The 16,287-nt window shown below is 46.8% G+C and overlaps 1 protein-coding gene across 1 annotated transcript; it reads left to right on the forward strand.

Annotated features, from left to right (window-relative positions):
- The first annotated feature begins 9,574 nt into the window (after positions 1-9,574).
- LOC123051897 (calcium/calmodulin-dependent serine/threonine-protein kinase 1) lies at positions 9,575-15,499 on the forward strand. The gene is made up of 11 exons (XM_044474890.1): positions 9,575-10,837; positions 12,411-12,541; positions 12,749-12,790; positions 12,880-12,988; positions 13,201-13,279; positions 13,380-13,676; positions 13,785-13,897; positions 14,187-14,294; positions 14,370-14,432; positions 14,518-14,685; positions 14,771-15,499. The coding sequence occupies exons 1-11, from the start codon at positions 10,304-10,306 to the stop codon at positions 14,906-14,908; spliced, it is 1,782 nt and encodes a 593-aa protein (XP_044330825.1). The 5' UTR covers positions 9,575-10,303; the 3' UTR covers positions 14,909-15,499.
- Positions 15,500-16,287: the final 788 nt, after the last annotated feature.

Here is a 16,287-nt window from a genome sequence, read left to right on the forward strand (position 1 = left end):
CGGTGACCCAATGCTGGTGCAAGAAGGAGCCCGTGGTGACGGCTCCGGTGACCGAACAGAGTCCGGCCAGGTAAATATATTAGTTAAGCCTGTGCTGACTAGCTAATTGATGCATTCATTGTTTTGGTATGTACACATATTAATTAACTCTCGTCTTTCTTCTTTTTTCTAGCCCTCCGGATCGAGCACAACTTCGGTAAAGAGACGAGGCCCAAAGAGAAAGTTGCGCTCGGATGAAAGGTTTGAGATCACAGCAATCGCGCGCGACGGCCAACCGATTGAACCCATCCGGACAAAGGAAGCATTTGCTGCTCAGTGCGGGGTTCTTGTTAGGGACAAGATCCCGATCAGCATCCACCAATGGTATAAGCCTAAGAAGGAAGACCCTGAGGTGTCTTATGTCAATGATATGCAGAAAGATGATCTTTGGACTGAGCTGAAGGCAAATTTCACCCTACCGCCAGAGGAGGATCCGGAGAAGCCAGTTAAAGAGCAATTAATCAAGTCTCATGCTCTTAAGAAGATGGCAGACCTATTCAGGAGGTGGAAGAATGAGCTGAAAACGTTTGTCGACAAAGAAGAGACACCAGAATTCATCGGCCGGTATGAGAAGATCAGAGATCACTGGCCCGCATTTGTGGCCCACAAGACATCGGAAAAGAGTAAGAAGATGTCAGCGACAAACAAGAAGAATGCTGCGAAGAAGAAGCTTCACCATCGCACGGGGTCAGGTGGCTACCTCAAAGCCCGGCCTAAGTGGGCCAAGGCTGAGAATGATCTGCTTGATAAAGGGATCGAACCAGAGACAATGAACTGGCCAGACCGTTGCCGGACTTGGTTCTTCGGGGCTGGCGGAAAATTGGACCCTGTATCAGGGAGGTGCGTTTGGACGGACGAGCTTTTGAGAATACCAGTCAAGAGGCTTCAGCACTATATCGATGCAGCGCAGCAAGGGACGTTCGTTCCAGACAGAGAGAACGACGAGCTCACAATGGCTCTCGGGAATCCTGAGCACCCTGGACGGACACGAGGCACGCCAGGCTCCGTTCCGTGGAAGGCTGGTTTTCCGGACGCAGGCGGTTACAAAAGCCAGGAGAGGAGGAAAAAAGTGGAGCAGACCCAAATTCAGAAGCTGCACGAAAGGGTTCAAGCGCTAGAGGAACGAGACGCCAATCGACATGCTGAAACTACCCCCGAAGCTACCCCGCCATCTCAGCGGAGAAGCAGCGTGGCTTCCACCGAGCTGCTTCAGCCGGAGCATGTCTTGACGGCTCCTGCTAGCTACCCCGTGGATGCTATCACGGAGTCTCAACATTGCCACCTTATGACGCAATGGCAGAACTTCAAAGTCAAGGCGGCTGTTGGCTCTGTTTTACCTCCTGAACCCGGCGCAACCTACCACTACCGGCCGATTCCAGAAGGATATGCTAGGGTGATGGTGGATGAAATAACGGAGGGATTTGAGGACCTCCGGCTTGACCACCCTACCGGTGAAGGGGAGACTCGGCTAGGTTCTACTCTGAAGACTCCATGCCTATGGCGGAAGGAGCTCATCAACCTTCCAAACTGGACGCCTCCGGCGAGTAAGGGCACTCCGCCTCCTCCTCCGGCTAGTGATCAGGGCACTCAACCTCCTTCTCCGGCGCGTGGCGGCACTCCGCCTCCTCCTCCGGCGAGTGATCAGGGCACTCAGCCTCCTTCTCCGGCGCGTGGCGGCACTCCGCCTCCTTCTCCGCCTGCGCCGGCGCGCCAGAGCAGCCAGCCTCCTCCTTTTCCGCCTCGTCAGCAAGGGCGGAAGAGACCTGCCGCCGCTCCGGCTGCTCCGGCGCATCGTAGTCCTTCTCCTCCGCCTCGTAAGCAAGGAAAGAAGACAGCCGCAGCCGCTCCGTCTGCTCTGTCGGCGTCTAGCAGTACAGCCAGAGGCGGGAGGCAATACAGATTCGGTCCTTCTCTGAAGACTCCAAAGAAGTTACCATACGAGAGGACCGAGGAGGAAACCAGGAAGATCGTGCGAGCCGAAGTGACGAACTTCTTTGAAGGGGTGAAAGCAAATAAACATCCACCTCCGGAGGAGAAGGTAGATCCGGTGAAAGCGAAGCGCACTCTGGCTGCCCTGACAAAACCACCAAAGTCTCCGCCGAAAGGCAACTATGAGCGCATTATTGCAAAGACATTTGTCGAAGCGGAGCGGTCGGGAAGTACTATCAGTGATCAAAGGCTAAAAGAACGACGAGCTGGGAAAAAAATTGCCCAGCTCGGCGAACAAGCGAACCAATCGTGCCCCCCGCTCAAGGTGTCTAGCGACATCGTCGCTAATGATCCGAGGATGGTGCCCGGTTATAGCAATCTTGGAGATTACCTGCCCGACGATGTACATTATGATATCTTGGAGGTGGACGAACACAAATACCATTACGGGAAGCCTCTCGTCAAAGATAAAGATCTCTAACAACGATGATGCGAAGATTACATGATTGGTACATGAAAACCTGCAGAGAGTCTGGGGGGAGGAATACTTTGACGCTGAGAGTTAAACCGGAGCATGACCTCGTTGGAATTGAACTGTTGAATGTTCCATTTGAGGAGTTCTTCCAGTTTTTCAATCAAAAGGCCCTCGATAAATCAACGATCACTTGCTACTGTCTGTAAGTAGTACTACTTCTGTCATTAAGTCTCTCTATATAGGTCAGCTCTTTCATTGCATGTATTTATAATTATCCTCACTATATTATGCAGATTGAAGATCGCCGAATTGAAGAAAAGACAAATCGGTGATATTGGGTTCATTAACACAAATCTCATAGATGCAACTGAGGTTAAATATCATGCCGAAAATACCGAGGCCAACTTGCTACGATCGTTGGTAATAAATGAAAATAAAGATATAATACTCTTTCCTTACAACTTCAAGTGAGTGTTACTGTCTTGTGCATATTCGGTTTCCCTTATTAGTCCAGGTTATAGTAATGTAATTGATGACTTATGCATGCGTGCGCAGCTTCCACTATATTCTCCTAGAGATTAAGCTTGAGCAGGGAGTAGTAACCGTCTTAGACTCGAGACGAAAAGATCCCCAGGACTATGCGGACATGACTCAAATGCTCGAGAAGTAAGTTAAATAGATCATTATCCACCATATCAGCAACTTTGTTCATTTCCTGATATCAAGTAATTGTTTTCTTTGGCTGGCAGGGTTTGGAGAAAATTCGCCAAAAAAGCTCCGGGACTGCCGAAGAAGCTGCAATTTAAACACCCGAAAGTAAGTACTATAGTAGCATGTTCCGCGCATCTCCTAGTGATTCAAGCGCTAGTTTCATCAATACCATTTAGCATGCTTGCTTATCAGTTTGATTGACCTCTATTTCTTGTAAAGTGGTTGTGGCAGGAACCCGGGAAAAATTACTGTGGATACTACATTTGCGAGTCCATCCGCTACACGACCTGTGAGCGGGGCTACTCTGACGAACAATATGAAGTGCATAAGCAATAATATTCACAATTTTATTTTATTACCATCATTTGTGTTGAGTTTCATTTATTCATATATATATATATATATATATATATATATATATATATATATATATATATATATATATTGACCCCCTTCTTCAAATTAGATGTTTCGGAAGCGGGATGAACTCCTAGCAGCAGATCGTATGCGAGCAATTCAAGAGGAATTGGCGGCATTCTTCCTTGACCACGTGATCGCTGAAAACGGAGAATACTATGTGGACCCTGTGTTCTTACAATTTAATTAGGAGATTATATTGTAAGAGATAATTATTGTATATATGTAGCCGGTAGTGTCGGATAGATATACGAGAACTTGTTGTTCGACCAATCTCTTGGAGAAGGAGAGGTGGTCGATATCACTTCTCTCTGTATGCATATGTTCATGACGATCTTCTGTTTCCTTCGTTTGATTACTAGCTAGCGTGTCTAGTCCTCTTCATACGTATATAGTACGTAGCGTCGACCAAACACGGAGATAAGAGAGGACACTTCTCTCTATTAATTAGCTAGCTAACACAGTATATGAAACACCTAAATTAACCCCCCAAAACCCCCAACCCCCCCCCCCCTTTAAAAAAAACAAAAACCCCAGCCCCTGAAATGCTGACGCGTGGATGCCTATTGGTCCCGGTTAGTGCCACCAACCGGGACCAAAGGCCCTCCTGCTTGGGCTCACCGCACCGGCCACATGGAGGCCCATCTGTCCCGGTTCGTATAAGAACCGGGACTAAAAGGTTAGGGCATTAGTAACGACCCTTTAGTCCCGGTTCAAAAACCGGGACAAAAGGCCCTTACCAACCGGGACAATAGCCCTTTTTCTACTAGTGGGAGACAACACATGTGAGATTTGGATGGTGGTGCTATGTGCACCCGGTCTCGAGCTCCGGGGCGAAAGCCTAGGACAGACCCAAGCGGTTATTCCTGGCAATGGCGATGTTTTTTTACGTCGTTACCTTGTTGGAGGCATTGCTCGGATATGTTTGAACTAATTCTTCAGGGTGAAAACTTTGATACTGACCTTTGTGGTTGGATCAGGTGACGGCGTCGCTTGAGTGTCGATTCCTTCCTGAAGGCGTTGCTGTTGAAGATCCTTGTCATCTATGTGGTGTCAATGGTTGGTGCGGATATGGTCTTAGTTGTAGTTTGTTGATCGTTCATATGATCACTTTGGGGCTTATTTCTTGTTTCTTTTTCTTTTTTCCACACCTACATATAGCTTTTGGTCTTATGACTTTGCTAGTTGCCGGTGTGTTTTTGTGTGTGTGCATCTTAGTTATGCAGAGGCGGGGTGTGTGTTCAGTGTGATGTATCATCTTGATGCTCCACTTAAACCAATAAAATTCACCCTTTGTCGAAAAAATGAGAAATGTATGCGTATTTATTCTTTTCTTATAAAAGTGGCACATATCCAAATTTCTATTTTAAGCCATCAATTTCTCCTTTCAACAACATACATAATTTCCCCTAAAAAACACCATGTAGAATTTTTGCGAACTTTGTTTTGATTTCTTTTTGAAACATAGATTTTTGCCGTTGTTGTTAACCAAGAAGAGGCACACGTGTGTACATCCAACCACACATACACACCAACACGATTGTGACTTCTTAACACACGCCCACAACAAATAGAGGAGACATGGAACAAACCCACAAATCCACAAAGCTCCCGCGGATGCCCAGCCCCACACGTTTAAACATGAGCAACGAACCCTAGCTAGTGGAAGAAGTCATGCCTCACACCCCCAAAACCTAACAAAAGGTGGTTGTGTTGTATTTGTCGTCCGCGTATCATTTGGAATACAATTTGCCGAGGTCGGCGGCGCGGTTCCCTTGAAAACCAAAAGGAAGAAATTCCCAGAGACAGGACAGAAACCGCCTCAAGATCGACACAGCCAAATCACCAGAGAACAAGGAGCCAGACAAGCAAAATGGTGGCCTAGTCCTCCCCTTCCAATCCATGGTCATAGAAAAACGGTTTTACTGACAACGACGCGGTTAATTAGTTTCCTCCTCCCATGATGTCACATGCATGCTCCGTGCAAGAAGAACAAGTCCATTTTACCTGGTGTGTGGTGACAAAGATGTTGCAGTTTACCAGGTTCAAGCACTACTAGTAAACAGAGTGATATCAGATTTGCAGCAAGTGCAGCATGCAGCTTGCTTCCTGGCTCTGGACTACCCAACAACTCCCCCAGAAAAGTAAAAGAAAATAAAATGGAGGCTTCCACACAGGTGATGACACAGATTGAGACGGTTGTAATCCACAAGGATTGCATGGATGCACTGCATGGCTCAACCGCAAAGAAGGGGGGCGGTTTCTTGCAATGGCATGAAAGCACCCTATTGCGTCCATGTTACCCCCATGTTCCTCCATCTTTATCATATCCTTCCCCAACCACCCTGCTTGTGTTTTCCCTCCCTGGGCGCTTGCTTCTCCTGCAAGCTCTTCCATTGATACGCAGAGCAACCAAATTTGCGACAAGCATCAGGGCGGCGTTGCAGTCACTGGGATACGCCGGGGATATGGAGAGATGATTACATTACAAGGCCTCCAAAAGGCCTCAGGAGCAATGCGCTTGCTTGATTATTTCCTGGGACACAAAAACATGGGAGTGTGGGTGCAGGTGTTCATCTTTTGGGGGCGGGATGATTGATCGACGCATTAGGGCTCAGGAATGATGAGCTCCGGGCCTGCTTGCTTAGCATGCATAGGACTTGGAATCAGGGCTCACACCTGGTGAACCCAAGGCTGGGGTTATTTTAGGTCTAGGGTATCTGAGCTGTTGGCTGTGATCTTGGACTGTGTAGAATTAACTAGTCGATTAGGGTTTAATTACTTAGACCAAGACTCATTGTGTAGTGCACTGTAGTAGAAGAACCAGCATTTTCGGCCGCGAAACATTTATTTGTAAGAATTTTTTTCGACAGATTTAAAAGTACCGCCATACCGAACCACATTTTGCAACAAAAAGAATCTCACAATTTGCCTGATTCAATATGTAAATTTGTAAAATCTGTTTAAATTTGCTAGTCTAACAAAACATGGTTAGTTGCATGTATCTGTGGAGGAATATACTCCACAAATATGACTCCAAACGCCATACATCAAAGAGAGCAAGTATATATGATGCAAGCACGCGTGTGATTAGCACTTTGCTGTCTTTATTATTCCTCAGCTGAATTGTCCCCATTAGCTGCCCCTTTTCCCCCTAGTGGACCTCCAGAAAGGGTAGACAAAATGGGGAAGCAATTTGCTTAGGCAGATAGTGGGGTGGTGAAAGCAATGTCATTATCTATCTATCCCTCTTAATTATTCCCCCACTGATTTAAAAAAAAAGGATGGGGCTGGTCCTGTTTGCTTGGCTCATCTGGGATTTGGTGAGGGTGAAGGTCACAGTGCCCCATGCCATGGCCACAATGCACATACATACATGTACCACCACCACTAGGCAATACCCACAAACTTTTCACCATTCCAGTTACCCATGAAAACCTCCTTGATTCCTTGTGCTTGTTGATCAGAGTGCAGCAGCAGCAGTACTACTATGTACTGTAAATCATAAGTAGTACACTGCTCCTGCCTGTTAAGCAGCAGAGGAGGAAACTTCAGGAGAATGCCATGCATCTAGCATGAGTGTTCCAATAATTAATCAGGATCAGGACTAATGATGCTGGACGGTGGGCCAACCCTGAAAATTAGGCAGGTGACAGCCCTAGTCCCAACATGCTTAGAATACTGGTTCCAACCTCTTTCTTTTATGTGAGGGGTGCAGGGGAGAGGACAACAGAATTAGACAGTTTCATTGAAGCTGCCTGTTCCTTCTTTTTGTTTGGAGGTGAGGTGAGGCAGCATCAATCATCCCAATGTGGAGGCACTGCTCCAATCAAGAATGAAGAGCAGGGCTTGTATCTGCAAATAATATGTGGTCTGTACAAACAAAGGAATTATTTCATGGATTCCTCTAAAAAGGTTCAGGAATTTCCAAGGAAAGTAGTTAGTACTACTAGTATTAGGTGAGGGAAAATCTATGCCAACATAAATGATAAGTTCAACTAGAGATCAGGGTATATATACAGATGTTTGAAAATCAGTTTTAGTGCAACAGTAGTATTTTTCAGGTTTGATATAGACTATCTTTTTCTCGAATACTTGATATAGACTATCTAGTACGCCTTCTGTTGACCAATATAAGATATTTTGGATATTTCAATATGGACTAAGTACATAGAGACTGAAACTAGTGAACATACATACTGAAACGTGTCTATATACATCCGATTCACAAAGAAGTTAGAACATCTTATATTTGTGAACGGAGGGAGTATCACATAATGTTGGCTTCCTTGCTTTGTTCTAGATCAAAATATTCTGGGATTTTTCCAAAACAGTATACATCGCTTTAGGGTTTGTAAACTTTTCCTCACAAAAGAAGAAAAAGACCATGTAATCTTTTCTAGAAAGAATCTACCAAAGCCCAGGACTTATTTTAATCTAGAGCTTCACGTGTGGGAAGAATTCTGCTCACCGCATTTTTCAGATCCTTAATGGACGCTTTTCCGCCATTTCCCATTAGGAGAAAATGATTGATTAAAGACATCTGTCCACTGGATCTTACTCCCTTTACAGAAAACCAACTGCATGGGTAATGGGTTGCTTCCCGCGGAGTGTCTCATCAGATGCTCACACATTTCTTACCCATCGTAATCTCTCAAATTTCTAATCAGAAAGTTCCTCTAATCCATGGAAATCAACATTTCTAGACTCCACCACCACAGGGAGTCCAAAACCCTGACCAACTGGTCACACACAAAACGTTGTATTCAAAGCCGACACACTTTAATTATCTCGTACACAATCTATAAGGTCCTGTTCAGAACGCGTTAATAATCTGGTTTCACGAGAATTTTCGAAGAGCCGGCTCATTTTTCCGCCGGAACCGAAAATAGCTTCCGCGTTTCAAACGGGACCTGACCGGTCGAGAAGAAGGGGGTTCACAAGTTTGAGTTTTGTCACACATATGGTATTATGGGGACCGAAAGGTGCATCGCTGAAAGTGACCTTACATGTAAACTAATAGCTGAACCACTGAGGTTTTTTCTGATTAATTTATGCCATTTATGCAAAATACTTGATAGCAAGAAAAGCATGTGAAGTCGACATAAATTTACACTATAAACTCCGGGTAAAAAATCATGAAAAAAGAAGTGATGCAACATTACAGTGAGACAGTGACAGGAAGCCTTGTTGAGATCTGAATAGCAAATGTGGTATATAATCCAAAGGCGGCCTGCTCAAGTCAACATTGCTTAGGTAACGGGATATGAATGAGAGGAGAGGAGAGGAGGGAAAAGGAGAGGGGAGTAGTAGCAAGCAAGCAGCATTGATGCCTCCATTTACTCCCCAGTTTAATACCTTGGGAGGTTGAGGTTGGATTGGAGGAGCTCAGCTCGGCTCGCAAGGACAGCCTGTGCTGTGCGTGCGGCGTGGCCTTTTTTTTGGATTGGAGATGGAGAGAAGGGTGGCTTGAGAAGTTCAGATTAAGAGCGAGACAGACATGAGGCTTCTTTTCAGTAAAATTTTGGAAACTAAAAAAATACTGGATCAGCAAAGACGAACAATCCATTTGTTCATAATGGTCTAGAGAAAAGTTGTATTTTGCTTCAACAATGAACTAAAACGTTAGAACATCTTGTATTTGTGAACGGAGAGAGTAGTATATACCTGCAGTATCATTTGGCCGGACCGAACCGCCGAGTTTGCGCGTTTGGAGTTTGAATGTTGGAAATTTTTCTAGGTATTTGAGAGCAGGATCATTCTGGGATAGATCCCCTGAGGTTCCAAGTAGATGATGCTGCTGAATAAGTTGCATGTATCCCGTGGAAGTTTTGTCAGTACAGTTGTTCCCTTGCCCTGGTGAGTGGTGGTGACCAGCAAACAAGGAGTAGATGGCAACAGAAACAGGGGAGAGAAAAAAAGAAAGAAGAAATAGTTGGCCTGGCCAGCCACCCATGTTGTCTTGCGCCACCCCCAACCCCACCCCCACCCCAGGTCCCCATTGCCCTCCCCTCCCTCACCAAAGCACAGCACATACATGGCGATGGTGTGTGTGGAGGCGTTGGAGGGGGGCTACAGCTACAGCTACAAAAGAAAAGGGGGAAAAAGAAGGAGCTGAAAAGGAAAAGGCAGAGCTCCTCTCCCCTCCCCTCCCTTCCCTCCTCCCCTTTTCTCCCCTCCCAATTCATCACAGGATTCACTCCCCAGCTGGGTGTTTCTTTTCTTCCCTTCCTTCCTAGCAGCCAGAGGCAGCCAGTGGTGGTGCCCATTTCCTCGCTCTGATCCAAGCCTTTCGCTCAAAGCCCCCGGCTTTTGCCGATTGTTTGGTCACTTCAAGAATCTCGGAATATGTTCTTGCTCCTGCCGCCGCCCCTGCTCTGATCCGTCCACCCCTCCTTCGAGCCAAGCCAGCCCAAGCCAGCCCAGGCCCCTGTCGCGCTCTCCCTCTCTTTCTTTCTCCGGCGGCATTTGAGTTCTCTGCAAGGAAAGGATTCTGGCGGCCTGGTTTTGGCTGTGATTGGGATCCAATTTTGGGGGCGGGTTCGCCGTCGTGTGGAGCGAGGCTCCTTTCTTGGCGGGGCAGGAATTTGGGATGATTTCTCGGGTTCTTGAAGGCGGGGAGACTCTCTGACGACCCGCCCCTCCGCCGTTTCTGGGGGAAATTCTGGGCGGTTTCTGCGGAATTTGCGTCGATTCGGGGCCGTTGAGCTCGGTTCTTGATCCGCGGGCTCCATGGGTCTCTGTCATGGGAAGCCCTCGCGAATCCCGGAGCCCAAGGCGGAGGAGGAGCCGCGCGTGGCCTCCGGGACCGGCGATGCCGCCGGTGGCGCCGCCGCCTCGCCGGCGCAGGCGGCCGCCGCGGCGAAGCCGGGCACGCCGAAGCAGCCCAAGTTCCCCTTCTACCTGCCGAGCCCGCTCCCGGCGTCCAGCTACAAGGGCTCGCCAGCCAACTCGAGCGTGGCGTCCACGCCGGCGCGCGGCGGCTTCAAGCGGCCCTTCCCGCCGCCGTCGCCGGCCAAGCACATCCGCGCGCTCCTGGCGCGGCGGCACGGCTCCGTCAAGCCCAACGAGGCGTCCATCCCCGAGGGCGGCGAGCCGGAGCTGGGCCTCGACAAGAGCTTCGGCTTCTCCAAGCACTTCTTCGCCAAGTACGAGCTCGGCGAGGAGGTCGGCCGCGGCCACTTCGGCTACACCTGCGCCGCCAAGGCCAAGAAGGGCGAGCACAAGGGCCAGGACGTCGCCGTCAAGGTCATCCCCAAGGCCAAGGTCCGATATTTTACTCACTCACTCACGCCATCCCTCCCCTCCCCTCGCCATTGCCATGCCCTCGTTCTCGAGCTGCTTGCAGAAATGCCTCTGCCATTCAGTCTCCTGATGTCCATGTTCAGCTGCATGCTCTGCATTTTACCACTTTTTCCACGCGTGATTGGGTATCAGCATGTCCGTCTGAATGATGCTGTCCCTGCTCATTTTGTCGTCAAGATCCGTCTTTTGCTACCACGTTAGATTCAATCTCGACTTCTCCAGGTGTTGACCAAGACTTGCATTTCGTCGATTAAGCATTTTTTTTCTGCCTGGGATTTTGGAAAATCGGATCCGTCGAGCTCGTGTTGCATATGTGCTAGTCCTATCAACTACGAGCGTCGCTTGGTTCAACTATGGCTTGGCGAAAAGCAACCCATATCTCCCGGGGCGCTCGTGACTGTTGGTGGGAGGGAGAACGACCTCGCCCTTGCCGGTAGGGCAAAGCTCGCCGCCTCGCGGCAGGCATTCATGGCGATGGAGCCTGGTGGAGCTCATCTATCCAGACGTGGACAAGCCCCTGTGCATTCATTGGCTTAACATCATGGTCATGGTGGATTGGTGGTGGCGAGTGTAGATGGTCACCGAGCTCCCGACGTCCATGTCCTCTGCTCTTCTTATCTTCTTTCCTCACCTAGCCTGGCATGCTCATGGCAGCGCATGATCCTTCTCTCTCGGCTAGATCTGCAGGCCAAAAGTGATACTTCAAGTCTGTTTAAAGAGCTCTGCTCATTATGCGCCTCCCTGCAATTGTATGAGGTGCCATTTAATTTGGCCCCTGTAGAGCCTCAGCCTGCCCAGTGCTTTTATGAGCAGAGCTGGCAATCTTCCTGTTGTACATGCATGGCCGGCCACAGCTACTCACATTCCATGTGCATGTGCTTGTGCTCTGCCAATCGTAGCAATGCTGTTTTTTCTTTTTCTTTTCTTGATCAATTCTTTCTAGAGAAGATGAGCTCACTGGCATGGTTAGGAAACAAGCGAAGTTGTTTGATTACTGTTTTTTTAACTTTAGGATTTTAACTGCCGTTTGGGCATGGATTGTTTCATTGTAAATGGGTTGCGGTTGCGCTGATGCCAGCAAGAGGCATTTTATTCCTTGGTGCCTATAATTGACCACTTATTGCTTGTCCAGTGCACTGCTGGACAACATTGGGCTCAACAGTAGCTGGTTGTTGGATAGGCCACAAAGACAAAGGTGTCATAATTTGTGTTTCGAGATCTACGTACGTTGCCCGCCTAAGTGTAAGTAGGACGAAGGAGCTATTTTTGGTTGACTTTGTGCTTGTCACTGTTTTAGTTGCACGATCTTACCAGTAATATAGTAAGTTCATCATATCGGCTTTGTTTGTTGTGTCTCTGTTTGCTTTTTTCAGTCATTTATTTGTTAGTTGTTTATTCCAAAACCATACAAATTGATATTGAAATTCAAGCTGTTTTCTAGTCTCACCAAGTGACGCGTGCTAGCTATTTAGAGTACACATTATATTTAAGTTAAAGCTGTTTTCTAGTCTCACCAAATGACGTGTGTGGGCAGATGACAACAGCCATAGCAATTGAAGATGTCAGAAGAGAAGTGAGGATACTGAGCTCTCTGACAGGCCACAGCAACCTAGTGCAGTTCTATGATGCTTTTGAAGATGAAGACAACGTGTATATAGTTATGGAGTAAGTGTGCATTTCTTTCATAGAGTAGGTCCTTTTCAGTTCTGTCTTCATATGTTGTTGCAATGCATGCGATTCTTGTTCTTCTCTATATTAGAAGGTTTAAATTATAATTAGTCAAATTATGATCAATTCCTATCAAAACTGACCATGCATATCAAATGGCGCTTACTGTAACTAACATCACTTATCATGTTTGTTTCTTTTCAGATTGTGTAAAGGAGGCGAACTACTTGATAAGATATTGGCAAGGTACAATCTTACCAGTGTTCGCAAATTGGAACAATTCTTATGATTATATCTGCTGGGGTTCTAACAATATCTAATCTCTTGTTTTGCAGAGGTGGAAAGTATTCTGAAGAGGATGCAAAGGTTGTTATGCTGCAAATTTTGAGTGTAGTATCATTTTGCCATCTTCAAGGTGTTGTTCATCGGGATCTGAAACCAGAGGTTAGTTTGTTTTCACACAGTTAGCAGCTAATATTAATTCATCGTACTATCTTTTAGTTACTATTATCAACCTGGGAGTTTCTTAATGCCATACCATATTTTCTTCGATTGTTGGTTCTTTATATTTATTATCCAAAGCACTTCTGTTCAGTCAGCAGATGCAATACAAAGATTTTGCAATGACTAAATACATTTGTGTTTCCTTTTCCCAGAATTTTCTATTCTCATCAAAGGAGGAAAACTCACCCTTGAAGGTCATAGACTTTGGCTTGTCTGACTTTGTAAAGCCAGGTTAGTCTAACATGGTCCATTCAGATTTTTGTTTAACGTTTTGTTTTACTACATTTAAATGTGACTGTATTGTGACACCACACCATTGTTACATCTTCAGATGAAAGACTCAATGACATTGTTGGAAGTGCGTATTATGTTGCTCCCGAGGTGCTTCATCGATCTTATGGCACGGAGGGAGATATGTGGAGCATTGGAGTAATTGCCTACATTTTGCTTTGTGGGAGCCGACCTTTCTGGGCACGCACAGAATCAGGAATATTCCGAGCTGTCCTTAAGGCGGAACCAAGTTTTGATGAGGCCCCATGGCCTACTCTCTCTGCTGAAGCCAAAGACTTTGTAAAAAGGTTGCTTAATAAGGATTACCGCAAGAGGATGACTGCCTCACAAGCTCTCAGTAAGAACTATATTGGTTTGGCAGTGCCGTACAGTAATGTCCTCCTTAGGAAGACTATCCTGCAGCAGAATGATGCTTAATTGTTTACTTGTGCACTGGTACCTGCAGGTCACCCATGGATCCGTGATGCACAACAAGTCAAAATTCCTTTAGATATGATAATCTACAAGCTTATCCGAGCTTATATCAGTTCATCTTCATTGCGGAAGTCTGCTTTGAGGGTATACACTATGCACTTAAACAGACTTGCCAAAAGAAAAAAAAACCTATTGCAACATTATGCAATCCACAGTTTATTTTCTTTACCAGCAAGTGTTAATTTGTTTTGATTTTTTATTGCATTGGGTACTTGAGATATCCATATTCTTGTTGAAATTGCTACATGTTGAATGTTCCTTTCGCTGTTATATAGAACAAGTTTGCACAGTTAAGTAGGTTCATAGCATTATGTCCTGAATTTAATTGCATTACCAATGAGCCATTTCTTATGGATGTCCATACATTTTGCAGGCCCTAGCTAAGACATTGACAGCAAATCAACTCTTTTATCTAAAAGAGCAGTTTGAATTGTTGGGTCCAAACAAGAGTGGTTTTATCTCCTTGCAAAATTTGAAATCGGTTAGTAATCCTATATTCGTCATTCAGTCCAGTTTACAGCACGCAGTTGCTGAAAAAGGCAAATGGAACTTGCAGGCTCTGGTGAAGAATTCTACGGATGCAATGAAGGATTCCAGGGTTATTGACTTTGTTAACACGGTAAGCCTTCTTCATAGTATCTTCAGTTGTATGATGTATTGGACTGAGACACCAACTTACCTGCCAAAATTATGGTGTATCCCAGGTATGCACCCTTCAGTACAGAAAATTGGATTTCGAAGAGTTTGCGGCTTCCGCCATCAGCGTATATCAGATGGAAGCTCTGGAGACCTGGGAACAGCACGCTCGGCGCGCGTACGAGCTGTTCGACAAGGAGGGCAACCGGCCTATCGTGATCGAAGAACTTGCTTCGGTACGAGTCTGAACTGTACCCTGAACATTTTACGCATGATCACTTTGCATTTTCACTGATCGCCGTGGCGTCTTTGGTCCATCAGGAACTCGGCCTCGGCCCGTCGGTGCCCCTCCACGTCGTCCTCCAGGACTGGATCAGGCACGCCGACGGGAAGCTGAGCTTCCTCGGGTTCATAAAGCTCTTGCACGGAGTTTCTTCCCGGTCGATCCCGAAAGCCTGAGACGGAAAACAAGCATTATTATTGTTGCATCAATTCAAACCTAGGAGATGACTGATGGCTAAGCCACCGCCAATCTCTCGCTGGTGTCTGTGTGCGTGGACGACTACTGTTTGAGGTGGCTGGAGGAGAACGATGGCTTGCGACCGACCGAAACGGAAGAGAAGCCGACAGTCTTTGTGTAAGAGGTAAGAAGATAAAAAGAAGGTTGTTGCTTGATGCTTATGACTACTACTGTAGTAGCTACTAGTGCTTGCTTGTAACCCTCCCTCCCCCCCGTGCCACGTGGATTGATGATGGTGTTGTATTAAGCTGCTGTGTAGACGGATGTACAGATGAGGATAGGAAGAAAAGAATATGAATTGAAAGGGCTTAGCTGTTGTTGTTATGGCTTGGAGACTGCTGGTTGTCGTCGTCAGTGTCCTTCTTTTGTTGTCTTAAATAAGGTGTATGTATGTCGTGGAGATCTCCTCTTGTGTTGTGCCAAGAGAAGCCCTGGTTATTTTTATTTTTATTTTTATTTTGGGGGATTAGTGGTTAGGATGTTGATTGTGGATGGGTTTCTTATTATGCAAGTAATGGTTGTTATGTGTACGTGATCTGATGATAGCCCTTATGCCTATGACCAACTGACGGATGCTCGCATGCATGATTCAGTTAGGCAGTAGTGTGCTTGTGTGTTTCTCCTCATGCTTCAGAAGGCTCCTTGAAGAACAAACAGTAAATTACTACTGTTGCATGAACAGAAAGGTCGTAAAGAAAAATATGGGGAAAAGGAAGGGGTTGCCTCAAAAGACGCGCAAGAGGCGTCAAATGTTGCAACGGTGCAGTATAAAATTGCAAGGATCCAGTGGTCGTATGTATGCACCCTTATTCAACCGTATACTGAAAGTTTTCTTGAAGGAGTAGAGTAGAGGAATGCGCTAAAAGCTGGTATCATGGAGACTTTGTTCAGAGAGCTCTAATTTTAAACCTAAAATCTAAAAAGTGCATACGCACTATTTGGAGACATCGAGTGGCCGGCTCGCGGCCGCACGATCCGGCCATCACAAGCGCTATCTGACAAAGTCCCGGCCCACCCCACCGATAGCCTTTCCCTGTCTTCCCCGCAGCACCCGCGTCCCTCTCTCTATTCTCTCTCCCACTCTTCCCCACAGATCTGGATCGGAGGGCGCTCACCGGCCTCTCCCCTCAACGCCGACCACCAGGAGCCTCCCACTAACTGGCCACCACGCTCCATCGGCGGATTGGAGGAGGGGAGGACCACCCCCGCGTGGCTCTGCCCCAAGGTCGTTGTCGCGGTTGGCTTGGCCGCACCACCACCAGCCTACCCCACCATGGCGTCCTCTCCAATTGCCCCGCTGCTCCCTGCGCAACCAGAT

Source organism: Triticum aestivum, chromosome 2D, assembly GCF_018294505.1.
Source record: "Triticum aestivum cultivar Chinese Spring chromosome 2D, IWGSC CS RefSeq v2.1, whole genome shotgun sequence".
Classification (NCBI taxonomy): Eukaryota; Viridiplantae; Streptophyta; class Magnoliopsida; order Poales; family Poaceae; genus Triticum; species Triticum aestivum.